General features: G+C 42.3%; 2 protein-coding genes across 2 annotated transcripts in view; both read left to right on the forward strand.

The window, feature by feature from the left end:
• Positions 1–6,802, forward strand: part of oxsr1b (oxidative stress responsive kinase 1b) — a 257,293-nt gene extending 250,491 nt beyond the window's left edge. Inside the window, exons 17-18 of the mRNA XM_085992508.1 lie at positions 502–566; positions 3,733–6,802. Of these exons, the coding sequence (XP_085848634.1) occupies positions 502–566; positions 3,733–3,807 (140 nt within the window). The 3' untranslated portion in view covers positions 3,808–6,802. The remainder of the gene's footprint in view (positions 1–501; positions 567–3,732) is intronic.
• Positions 6,803–9,134: 2,332 nt separating this feature from the next.
• Positions 9,135–13,473, forward strand: part of slc22a13b (solute carrier family 22 member 13b) — an 83,461-nt gene continuing 79,122 nt past the window's right edge. Inside the window, exon 1 of the mRNA XM_085992511.1 lies at positions 9,135–9,715. Coding sequence (XP_085848637.1) covers positions 9,338–9,715 — 378 coding nt within the window. The 5' untranslated portion in view covers positions 9,135–9,337. The remainder of the gene's footprint in view (positions 9,716–13,473) is intronic.

Here is a 13,473-nt window from a genome sequence, read left to right on the forward strand (position 1 = left end):
ATGTCCCCTTGCAGGTTTTTTTATGTCCTCCTCACTCACTACTTTCCCTCCCATCTTAGTATCATCTGCAAACTTTGATATGTTACACTCGGTCCCCTCCTCCAAATCGTTAATATAGATTGTAAAGAGTTGGGGACCCAGCACTGACCCCTGCGGAACACCACTAGTTACTGATTGCCAGTCTGAGAATGAACCATTTATCCCAACTCTCTGCCTTCTGTTAGATAGCCAATCCTCTATCCATGCCAGAATATTACCCCCAATCCTGTGATTTTTTATCTTAAGCATTAATCTTTTGGAAGCCGGGGTTTAACTTTTTGAAATAACAACAGAAAATGCTGGAAAAACTCAGCAGGTCAGGCAACATCCGTGGAGAGAGCATTTTCTGTTGTTATTTTGGATTTCCAACATCTGCAGTATTTTGCTATTTAACTTTTTGAATGTATTTTAACAAACAAAAATGATTAACATAAATATTTAACTTTTTTTTAATGAAATTAGTTGCAGCAAATCTACAGAAAATAGTGGATGAACCAGCTGTAAATAGATCTGTCACTTTCAAATTGGTGAGTAGAAGATTTTCATACTGATGTTTACACTGCAGTCAGGATGTCGTTCTCAAAATGTCACTATGTTGTAACTAGTTTGTGAGTCACTGTTGTGCACTGACTGTTAGGTTCAGGAAAGAATATGGGTGATGTCCATTGCGGGACTTAAATCCGAGGCAGGCGCACTAATGCTGGGGAGTCATAGGCCTGTTCCTTGCATTTCTGAGCTGCTATGCATCGCTCACCACCTGTGGGATTCACTGAGATGGGGGAGTGGTAGAGAGAGAGAGACTAAAAGAAACAGTGCTTTAGAAAAAATGAACCAATGGATTTAGTGAAGGCGTAAGATTTGCAAGGGAGACGGGCTCTGCAAGAGGGTTCTGTAAAACTGCTCTTGGAGGATTTCATTGCTCAGGAATGTGACTCTCGACACGGTCATTGAGTGACCCATAATTGAATTGTGTCCAGAAATATTTTTTTGTATGATCATAGTTCAATTTCCGAGTTTTAACCTCCCCCAGAAAATGTAACAAAACAGAAGCACCGTAAACCTACAGTTTGCTGAATAAGTGCTCGTAAGGAATAGCTGGATCCACGATTTTGCAAAGTGGGGAGCTCTGTGTCTGTGAGCAAGTAAATTAAGTGCAGGGAGAGAGGGGGCTTGTAATATTGTACGTAGCTTACTGTCAGTGTGGTTATAAGTACAAAAGCTGATTTGCAGTTGAGTATATTGTACTGGTTAAACAATTGACTATATTGAGTAACTTTGCAGAGAGGTAATTCCACCAATAAGTTTTTTCCCCTTCCTCCCTCTCCTAAAGGCACTGCTTGTTGCTGGCATATAGTTCCATTATTGCTTTCTCCTCCTGCCCCCTACTTCACCCAAGTGGTAGCCAGTGTTCATGTGTAAAACTCTAGATAGTGAAAGATTTATAAATTATTTGAGTGGGGAGGGGGAAGAGAAGGAGAGGAGAGACTTCACAACTGAGCCCAATCATGTCCTTGCCCAGCATCCATTTTTGCGCACACTCCTGTCGGAGAATCCAGGCTTATTTTCCCTCATCCAAGATAGTGCCGCAGAGACCAGTGTAGTGCCCTATTGCTACGCTGGCTGAAACCAGGTCTGTCTGGCTCAGTGTTAGCCTTGGCAGTATATTTAGTAACAGCTTGGGACAGCTATATTTTTACTAGTTGGTGATTGTGCTATGGGATTTCTGTTATATTGGGGGTTTTCACAAGTAAATTTGAGGGGAGGGTACAAGGAAAGAGTAGGCACATTGGATTAGAGTAGGTAGTCCCACTGTGGGGCTAGCATTGGGAGAGACATGGGCATCCTGTTGTGTCAATTTCTGTCATTGGTTAATTATCCATTTTTTGCTGATTTTTGTTTTTTCCAATTAAATTACTGCTTGCTGTGCTCTTGTCCTTGTGCATGCACATTCTTGCAGCAGAATCCTGCCTGATGTTTACCCAGAGCAGCATAGGGCAGTGAGACCACTTGGGACTTGTTGATCACCGTCAGCAGCTGCTGACGGTAACTTCAGCCCAGGTGCTGAATGATCTGTTTTGCTGTTGGGTGTTTGGCAGTTTTCTCGATGAGGTGGCACTGGCCTCATTTCATTGCTCAGTCTGAACGTGCACAGGTCTGAGTTTCCATGCTACCAGTTCAAGATAGAAGGATTGTTGAATTTGGGGCTTTATATGATTTGCAGTGAAAGTCAGAGCAACATTTTCGCAGACAGCGGAACAGTCTTTCTCTTCCAACCTCAGCATTCCAACCATTTGTTCATAAATGTTCAAAAACGTTTCCTAATTAGAAGTAAGATCATTTCATCTCTAACTTGCCATTACCTTTATTTGCCTTCTCTTTGGGGTCTTCCTGCATCATGTGCTTTTCCCTGATAGATGGACTGTCTATGGTACTTTTGCTAAGGTGCCAAGTGTTGATAGAAGACGAGTCTAACCATTCTACGTGGGGCGAGTTTGGCCTTTATTTGGGAGATTAGGCCTTCACCATTGTTGAGAATCTGGGCCCCCACACTCTGCCTCATCAGTTTATGAATCGCCAGCAAAACCTATGAAATAAAAATTCCTCTCTAGTTTCTTCCCTCCTCGCTCGAAGTGACCGACTCAGGCAGGGCAATGAAACCAATTGTGTTTGTCGATCAGAGTCAGCAGTTGCTAATGGTGACTTCAGCTCAGTTGCTGATCAGCTTTGCAGGGAAAGTTCGATGCTCCTGTCAACTCAACGTCTCTGCTTCCCAAATTGCCCTGTATTTCTCGGAATGACTGCTGCCATCCAGTACCACACTCCAGTGCTCAAGTGGCCCCTTACCATGTGTAAGCATGCACCATGAGTGGTTGTATACTATTCGACTCTAGGAGGCATCGTAGCCAAGCATGCTCCTAAAAAAATAAAAAATAAAAAAATAATAATTTTTAAAAAAATCATAGAATGTTCCAGCACAACAAAATGGCCATTTGGATCATCAAGTCTGTACCAGTATTTTTCCATCTAGTCTAGTTCCACTCTGCAACTTAGTTGAGCTTCATGCACACCCACTTTCCAGCAGGAGTCACTACATAGTAATTGGGAGCTTGGAACGCTGATATTTTCCCCCTCCTGACAACGGGGGTGCTGAGACTGCTTGGTGCAACCAACTGGAATTAGCTAACTCAACAAAGATCAGGAAATGAACCAGGGACCTTTCTGCTCATATGACTCATGACACTAGTCAATCTCCCATGGCATTGTGCAGAGTCGAGACCAAATGTAGTCTTTAGGTAAAGTGGGATTAGAGGGCGAGATAATTGGAGCAGGGTGTACAGAGGTATTGGAGTCTCCATTTTGAAGACCTACCTTCTGCCCATATTTTGATATAATATTTTGATTTTATATCATTACTTAGTTAAATGACAAAATGCAGTGTGATGTTTTTGGGTTGATAGGAGCGCGGGACTTTCCCTGCAGTACAGGTTGAGGAGCTGAGAGATGCAGAACTGAGGTGCTACAGCACCACCACTGGTGGGAGGGAGCAATTACAGTGTGAAAGTTTACATAGGCAGTTTCCATTATAAATGTGGACATGGGAATTTAAAATAGTAAAAAAAATTGACAGTAAGTCCGTGCATGTAACATTTTTAATGTTATAGATATTAAAACATACTTTTTTTTGATCCACAGGCTTCCGGTGTTGAAGAATCAGATATTCCTGATGATATTAAACTCATAGGATTTGCACAACTTACCATTAGTTAAATCACACTACAACAAATAACCTGCTGACCCCATCTGTGAATAGGTATCTCACTGGTGTTGGCCTGAGGAAACTTGTACTGCCAAAGAGTGACGACATTTGCCTGTAGGACTCGCAACATTTACCCCCTTCTTCCCCCCCCCCCCCCCCCCCTCCCAAACAAGGAATCTGCAAATAGAAAAGTGAACTGAGCATTTGCTTGCAGTACCCTAACAACGGAACAGTCGCCATCAAGAGCTTTCCAGAACATTCCAGCTTGCAGATTCCCCATATGATGTGGGGTGCCTGATGTAGGCGAACTGCAGAATTGCCAGCTCTCATCTGCTATTTCCCCCCCCTCCCCCCGGTTCCTTTTTAAAATTGCCTTATTTTTGACGGTGCTTTACTGATCAGTTTTTAAATTATTTTCCCCACGGTACTCGATGAGACCTAGTGCAGCAAATTGAAAAAGTGTGTGGTTTCAGTAACTCGTCCTTGATTAGTTTTTTTTTAAACACACACACTTTACAAAGATTAAAACAAAAATAAGAGCAATGCTTATTTTTTTGAATTACAATTCATCTAAATTGTACTTTCCAATGGGCTGCAACCCAAAAGCAATGGCCAATGTATTTTTTGTTTTTGTGCGCATACTGCACATTAGAGCTACCCAGGCACATCATTAACTGCCTTTCGACGTGCTCTAAAAGTAGATTTTTTTTGTTTTGTTTATGTGGTAAAGGTAAACCAGAATATAAATATTAATTAAGGAGAATGAAATCACAGAGGTGAAGCCTTTTCTTTTACTTTTTTTTCATTTATATAATATAAAGTATTAAGGCACGATCTGTAGCCCACCTTTATAATCCACAGATGGAGTGTACGTGTAAAAGGTGACGCAGCAATTGGTTTAATTTTTCCCGCTGACCCATTCCTGGTGCCTGTGGGAGAATTTGGTATCGAGAGGAAATTTTTTTTCAACTGTCAGATCTTTTAGTACAAAAAAAATGTAAAAGTTGTAACTGTTGAACGGTGAATTGTATCTTGTAATTCTCTTGAAAGGTCGTGAGAGCGGTCCTGTTCAGGCTTCTGCAGTCTTCTGTAGTTTTGAGTGAGAGCATGTGTTGGTTTGTTAAACTTGCTTCTTGTAACTCATCTTTGGGTCACAAAATGAAAATAACATGAGATGTGCAACATTTTGCAGTATTGTCACTGGGGCTTATTCAATGTATTGGTAGTATCATGCTATACAAAGATCGCACTTAAGCCAATACACTTTAAAGTTGCACTAATATTCTGTGGTGTGATCCTCTTCATTCATTACTTCAAACTTTTCCCACAACTATCATCACCACCACCACTGACAGATCTGCAGTATGTCATCCTGGTGCTAGACAGCTACAAACACTCTCCAAACCAAGTTTGAGCAGAATGTATAATTAAACCACTGGATTTTTTAAAACATTTCAATTAGACACCGCTTGAGAATTTTGTACGCCTACCATTTATGCTTTACTGAACTTATAGTGACGAACACTATCCAAAATGTAACAAATTGGCCTTGTGGTACTATTTACATAGGAAATGCAATGGAGACCCCACGCAGCATCAGTCAGCAGTTATGGGAGAGCAGGTGGGGTGGGGTATATTGCCCTGTAGAACACTTTGGAGATTGTCTGCCTTGTTTTGCACATTTTGGGCAGGCCATCAGTTTGAGGAGATAGTTGAGGCTTTAGCTTTCCATGCGTGTCACAATTCGATGTATGTTTGTAAACACAAAAATAAAAATTGTCTTGCCTTGCTGCCTTTAAAAGCAGGTTTCTATACTTTTCCATGTAGATGACCCCCCTCCCCCCTCTGAATATTAACCCTTCCCAAGGAGTTCCTGACCTGACTTCTACAACTCTGTCAGCTACCAGGAGAATAATGCTACCATTAGGCAAAAGTAATAATGTGCTTGTAACTCACAAGATACTTAAAAGCTGAGGACGGCCTTTAACCCATCTTAATTCATCCATCTAGAAAGATCCTACAGTTTCCCCTACCAATTTCTTAATTGATTCCAAGGTATTCACCACTCTATCTGGAAATCCATTCCAAGTGTTAGTCACTGAGAATTATTTCCTGATGTTGATTCTAAATTTACCTTTTACTAGTTTGAACCTGTATCCCTTTGTGATACTCTCAATTTAATTTTAAGCAATATTCCAGACTTGCCTTTTGTATTCCTTCAACTACCTTAGATACTGCTATAAAGTCACCTTTCTTTCCTGACCTGAAAATCAACAAGTAGAGAATAAAACCTGGAACCCAGAATTGTTCATGGGCTGTGGTACGCCCGGCCTCTGATGGGCACAAATCTGATGACCTTGCGGACCCCAGTTTGAAAACCTACGCGTTGAAGGAAAGATTTATGGAGGAGTAACTGGAGCCACATACTCACATAGTTAGATTGATTAGACTTGTGGTGCTTTTAAAATATTTTTTAAAACTATCAGCTTGATATTTGAAAGAGATGCCTGAAAGAGGCATGTACTTTTTGAAATAACTGCACTTAACCTTGATTGACGAATTGTACTACTGTGTAAATACTGCAAATTCGTTTTTTTAAATTATTTTAAAATTACTGAGTCTTTCACTGTTGACCTTGGTATTTATTTACTGGCTTTTGAATGATTTGAGAATATGAATTTTGGCTTTAGTAGGGAACCTTTTTCAATTTGTCTTCCAGCACATGGGAATTATAGGATCTTTTAAGTGACCCACCTGCATGATTTTTAACAACTCTTTTTCTAAGTTTGTATAGACCTAGCATTAGTTACTTCATTAATATATACCTATTAACTGGGACTGAGGACTGCTGTCACTAAGGCTAACTCACAACTTGGTGTAATACTGATTGTAGCACAACAGAGGTGTAAAATATCATGCTCACTTACTTTTTTTCAACATGATTATGTTTTGGATTTTATTGCATGGTTTTGCTAATTCCTTTTAATCAATAAACAGCAAACTATCTATTGTGTATTTGAAGGTGAGATTTCAACAGCTCGTTATTTGGTAACTAAGTTAACTTTTGTGCGTAAGAAAACCTTGTAACTAGATAAAGGCCATTCAGCTGATCAAGCCCCCTGATTTCAGTCAGAAGAAAGACTTGCATTTACATACCTAGAGCTGTAATACTCTCACCTCTAAGTCAGTAGGTCATGGGTTCAAGCCCCACTCCAGAGACAAGTACAAAACCTAGGCTGACACTTCAGTGCATACTGAGGGAGTGCAGCACTATTGGAGGTGCCATCTTTTGGGCAAGACGTTAAGTCGAGGTCTTGTCTGCCCTCTCAGGTGAATGTAAAAGATCCCATGGCACTTTTTGAAGAAGCACAAGGGCAATCTCCCCAGTGCCCTGGCCAACATTTATCCCTCAACCAATAGCACTAAAACAGATTATCTGGTCACTGTCTCATTGCTGTTTGTGGGATCTCGCTGTGCACAAATTGGCTGCTGTGTTTCCTACATTACAACAGTAGCTACACTTCAAAAAATAATTTATTGGCTGTCGAGTGCTTTGGGACGTCCCGAGGTCAAGAAAGGCACTATACAAGTGCAAGTTCTTTTAACACATTGTCACAATGTGTCTTGACGTTTCAGTGAATTACTTTCGTAGTGCAGCAAAATAACAAACGTGCCAACTGTCTACACCAGCAGCTTCCCACAAACTGCTGTGATGGATGATCTTTTGTTGTTGGTTGAAGGAGGAATGTTGGCTGGGGCACAGAGTTCTTTGCTCCTCTTCAAATAGTGCTGTGGGATCTCTAACATTTCTTTAAACTTCACTTATGGATCTTAGCCCCATCCACGATCTTTACGCTTTCTTAACCTATGATCTATTAATATCTCTCTAACCCATAACATTCTCTGCAACTGACCCAGAATGAACTACCATTTTCTGTAGATTTGTTCCACATACCCCCTCCCCAAGGACAAGTGATAAGTGCTTTTAATCTTAAAATGGCTATATAGAATGCTTATCTTGTACCTTTCATTAGTCTAAAGACAAATGAATAATTTCTCTAAAGTCCAGTGGCAAATCAAAGCTCAACTATGAGCAGGACTCCACCACTTTAAAAACTATGGCTCCATGCTGTTGACATTGGGTCAGCCAAACCATACAATTGGTGACCAGCAAAGCTCATAAAATGTGAAGCACTAAGGCAATTTTTTTAAAACCGTACTTATTTGGCTACTAGTTGGCTGTTAAAACTGCAACAGAGTGAGACAAAGAAAATTAATCTTTTAATGTTATGGTGTGTTGGTTAACATTCAAGCATCAATAGCTGGCACTAGAGAGTGCTGGGTACAAGTTCAGACCATATCTACTCTGCTGTGGGAAGGTGCTGAGTGAGGAGCTGGAAAATCAAAGGAACCGTCCTTGACTCAGTATATGCCATACTCCCTCAGGATTAGCAGTAGAGTGGGAACAGGTTGGGACTGAGGAACATTGAGAGGCAGAGCAGAGGGAGGTGTCTTCAGCATCCCAGCGCTAACGTCCCTCCTCTTGAGCACAAAATTCTACCCCCAAAACATGTGGAAAATAGATTAGAATAAGGCCCACTGTTAAAAGGTGCTCTGGTCACACCATTTGCATCTGGACCATGCCTCTCCAGTTCCTGTTGAATTGAGAGCGTCCATTTTTCTCGCTGAATGTTTTAATCCAGGGTATCCAAACTATAGCCCAGGGGCTACTCGAAGCCTTTGACGCCCAGGCAACTCAGTTATATTTGTGTTGATGGTTCTTACTCGATGTTTGAAACTTGCGAGCCTGGAGATTTGGAAATGGCTTTTTTTTTAGCACTGATGCCTCATTTGGTGTATAAATCGGAACACCCAAGATATCTTTGTATCAGCAACTTTAGATATGCAAATTAATGGAGTTATGGATTCAAACTTTACCATGTGGCCTTTGAGGCTCCATGGTATGAATGCAAGTGGCATATGTCTCCTTTGCTTTAACATAATGTATATAGTGACAAATTATTAATTAACTTTTGAATGTGAAGCAACTTCTACTTAAGTCTTGGTGTGTTTGAGATTTCCTCGGCCTGTAATCCTATCCCTTCACGGGGTTTGGAGCAAACCACTTGACGAGAGCCTCTACACTGATTCCCTTCAGTAAATGCTTGGATCATACATCCCCCTACTTTTGTTTAGAAATCACAGATTTAGTTTAATTAGCTGCTGTTAGCTTATCGATTTAAGACCCTGTACCATCACTGTTGCCCTTTGAATTATTGGCAGATGCTCACTCTTTGCAAACACAATGAACCTGTAATGTCGGTGTGTACTTAACTCGTAGCAAGTGTACCAAATTGATCTGTGCCCTGAGTTGGCATCCTTTCATTCTGTTGCACATCGTAGCAACGATTAACTGAGATCGGAGGCTGTGTGGTTAATTGTAGACACCTGTGATTGAGCATTAATTCAGCCGCTGTTTTTATAGCTTGGACTTTCTACGTTTCCTGCTTTAGAATTGAGACGGTTGAGAGGGGCGACAAGATGAATGACTTTGGAGAAATTCTTAAAGCTGTGGGAGAATTTGGTCTATTTCAAAAACGTTTGATGGTGCTGATATGTTTGCCAAATTTGTTCATGGCGTTCCACTTGCTTGCTCAGATTTTTACTGGTGCGAGTGTCCAGCATTACTGTAAGACCAACTGGATCTTAAACATCAGTGCTGATTTGGCCGAAGACAAACAGTTGCTCTTGACTCTCCCGAAGGAAAAAGAGGGGTCTTACCAGAAATGTAAAATGTACATGCCAAACCGAGATAAGAATATCGACTGGATAAGGTTACACGGAAACCGGTCCACGGTAGCATGTGACGAAGGATGGGTATACGACAAGTCACAATATAGCTCGACCTTAGTTACGGAGGTTTGTATTCTTGTTTATAATGTATAGAGTTCTGCCTTTGTTTACACCTGTGCGCTGCCGCCCGCGGAAATAGTGAGAAGTACCAAGGCAAACCCTCATTTGTTGCTTTGCAGGTCACCCACGAGATATTCACACACACGGCGGTTAGAATCTGGAATTCTCCCACAGACTTGTTGAACCCAAGTTAAATAGCTTTAAAATGCAATTGGGGCAGTTCCTGGAAAAAGAGAAACACTAAAGATAAGGGAAGTGGCTCCTGGAGAAAAACACTGTCTTGATGGCAATATTGCCTGCTTCCATCAATAAAGTGGGTAATTGGGATTGTATACATTAAAACTATCCTAACCTTTCGGGACTTAAAACATCATCTGCTAAATGGTGCTGGTGAATAATAGAGTATAAGCCACTGGAGCAAGCGCAGTTTAGTAGGACAACAGCTTCCTAGGACTGATCTGCTGGGAATGGATTTTGTAATGAGTTCTGCTGGTTCAGCGTTGGGTAGATCCTTTCAATCTGGTTAGGCAGCACTTCCGAGAATCCCCGCGAAACCTTTTGTTTGTGATCTATTCGAACACTGGCATTTCACTCCGCTGTTTGCATGTCAGTGGAACAGCTGAGTCTCAGTTGATGTGAAATAATGAGCTCTTCTAATGTGGGGAAATGGGTCAAGCGACAGGAGAAGTATTCCACTGAAGTGTTCCATTTAACCAGCTTGCACTGCATTATAGTGATTGCTAGGAAGAGATATCAATTTCCTTTCCTTGCACGTTGTTTGCTTTGGGTATTGACCTCCTTTGAGAGTTTAAGATGGGGTGATGCCATTTCAAATTGAAGACACGGACTTTCGGTAGGAGTGAGCTTGGGCCAAACGGAACTTTCTTCATTCCACATGTTATCGATTTACTAGTAAATATCTACTGGTGTTGCCATTGTTCAATTGATTAAGGTTTTTTATATATATAATGGTGATGGAGATGGCAGCAATACTTCATAACTTGCTCCATATAATCACCTAGTGGCTAGAGCCCGCAACTACATGTTGACCATTCACCGCAAACTTGAATGGAAATGTTGATAACAGGAAGTTATCGTTTTTGAATAAGTGCACTAGCTACACAAGTATTTTGATAATGTGTATATATAATTAAGTGATTTTAAAATTGGAAGCGTCATATTCCTGCAGTTTAGAATTTTGAAATTTCACTCATTCTGAAGCCTGCTCTCCACCCCAAAATACTCGGGTGAAGAACTGGATGTGATTGGTGTTCTTAAATGCGAGATAGCCACCAATTTGCTTAACATTCTGGACTTTAACAGCTGTCCAAAAATAAACATGAGCATGATATAGGCTGATGGAGGGTTATGTCTTTGAAGAAAATATTAGCTTTTGTTTCAAACTCTATATCGGTCCCAAATTGAAGAAAACACACAACGCCAGAGACCCATTTCATTCAAAATGATGTAGCCTGGTTAATTGTAAACACATGTCTATTTTATAGTAGATTTTTAATCTTAAAAAGAAAGTGACATTTGGAATTTCAACACATTAACCAGACCATCGTCGACACTCACACTTCTACATCCAAGATCCTACCCACTTTACAGAGGCACTCTGGCCTACATCAGCTGATTGCGCAGTGTTCTGTTCCATTCGCTACACCTCAGATAATGAAGCAGTCCATACCCGCATGCCGCAAGATCTGGACAACATTCAGGCTTGGGCTGATGTGTGGCACAAATGTTGCTAGGCAGTGACTATCTCCAACAACTGGGAGTCGAACCACTGCCCCATGAAATTCATTGGCATTACCATAACTGAATCCCCCACCAACATCATTCTGGGGTTTACCATTGCCCAGAAACTTAATTGGACCAGCCGCATAAATACTGTGGCAACAAGAGCAGGTCAGAGGCAGGGTATTCTATGGCGAGTGTCTCACCTCCTGACTCCCCAAAGCCTTTCCACCATCTACAAGGCACAAGTCAGGAGTGTGATGGAATGCTCTCCACTTGCCTGGATGAGTGCAGCTCCAACAACACTCGAAGCTTGACACTATCCTGGACAAAGCAGCCCGCTTGATTGACACCCCATCCACCACCTTAAACATTCACTCCCTCCACCACCGCTGTACTGTGGCTGCAGTGTGTACCATCTACAAGATGCACTGCAGCAACTTGCCAAGGCTTCTGTGGCAGCACCTCCCAAACCCACAACCTCTACCACCTAAAAGGACAAGGGCAGCAGGCGCATGGGAACACTACCTCCAAGTTCCCCTTCAAGTTACACACCCTCCTCACTTGGAAATGTATTGCCGTTCCTTCATCATTGCTGGGTCAAAATCCTGGAACTCCCTACCTAACAGCACTGTGGAAGTACCTTCACCACATGAACTGCACTGGTTCAAGAAGGTGGCTCACCACCACTTTCTCGAGGGCAAATAGGAATGGACAATAAATGCTGGACTTACCAGTGTGCCCACATCCCAGGAACGAATTTAAAAAAATATACAGGCTGCAAGATTGGAGCCTTTAGTGCCGGCTGTTACGGTTGGTTTGGAAGAAAAATGGCAACCGCCTTGCTTCCACCCGCAATATCCCCTGTAATTTTTTTTTCGTGCGTGGCCCATTCAAATTTGCGTACGTGCGGTTTCTCCCATGTATTAAATTTTGTGTCTTAATACTCCTGTGAAGCGCCTTGGGATGTTTTACTACGTTAAAGGTGCTATATAAATACAAGTTATGTAAAAGCCAGTGAGCAGCCTGCACGGGACCTGCAGACCACTGTGCGGCAGTGCAGCTTAACGGGAACATTGGTCCCGCGACAGCCCCCATTTTGGACAGATCGGCAGAGCTGCCGTTGCCCGCACTCGCTGCAGATATGGAAATGAGGCAGATCGTGATGTCAGAGTGTGTAACGCTGATTTGATGCACAATCTGCCATTTTGGACATCGCCGCTCCATTTAATGTCGTCCTCCAAGTCACAAACAGCTGACCATGCACTTAGCAGCAGGAAGCATCCCACACCAGCGCTATTTAAAGGGATTGTAAACAACTTGCAGCTGACTTGCTTTTTCATTTGTCCTGGCTCTGTCAGTTTATGAAATTGTTTGGAGCTTTCTGGAGTGGGTTAAGATAACTGAAGTAATAGGAAGTGTTGCTGCAAGTGGAGAACACCTTGCTTCTCATTTAAAGGGTTCTGCTCACACCACTTGCTCCCAGGCATGAGGGCTCTACTTGCAATCCCCCTCGCTCTCGTGTATGACACGGAGATGGAGCGGAGGCAGCGAAGAGGTCAAGATGCTCGCAGAGGGAGGAGGAGGGGTAGAAGGGCTCTCAGTAAGGAGGGCTTGCCCACCTAGGGTCTTCCAAGAGCACTTCTACCTGCACTTAAGCCAGGAGCAGTGTATTAGGAGGCTCCATTTCACCAAGGAGGTGGTCACAGAACTCTGCCACCTCCTGCAACCAGCCCAACAGCCTCAGACCAGGGTGACGACTGGTCTCCTAGTGGCCCTCAATTTTTTCGCCACCGGATCCTTCCAGTCTAGAGCAGGAGTATTAGCTAACATCTCCCAGTTCACCATCCATCACTGCATCCAGGAGGTCACAAAAGCTCTGTACTCATAACATCATAAACATTTATGGCACAGAACTAGGCCATTCGGCCCATCGTGTCTGTGCTGGCTGAAAAAGCGCTGTCCAGCCTAATCCCACTTTGCAGCTCTTGGCCCGTAGCCTTGTAGGTTGCAGCACTTCAAGT

Source organism: Somniosus microcephalus, chromosome 7, assembly GCF_052327205.1.
Source record: "Somniosus microcephalus isolate GS21.2 chromosome 7, FLI_Smic_1.0, whole genome shotgun sequence".
Lineage (NCBI taxonomy): Eukaryota > Metazoa > Chordata > Chondrichthyes > Squaliformes > Somniosidae > Somniosus > Somniosus microcephalus.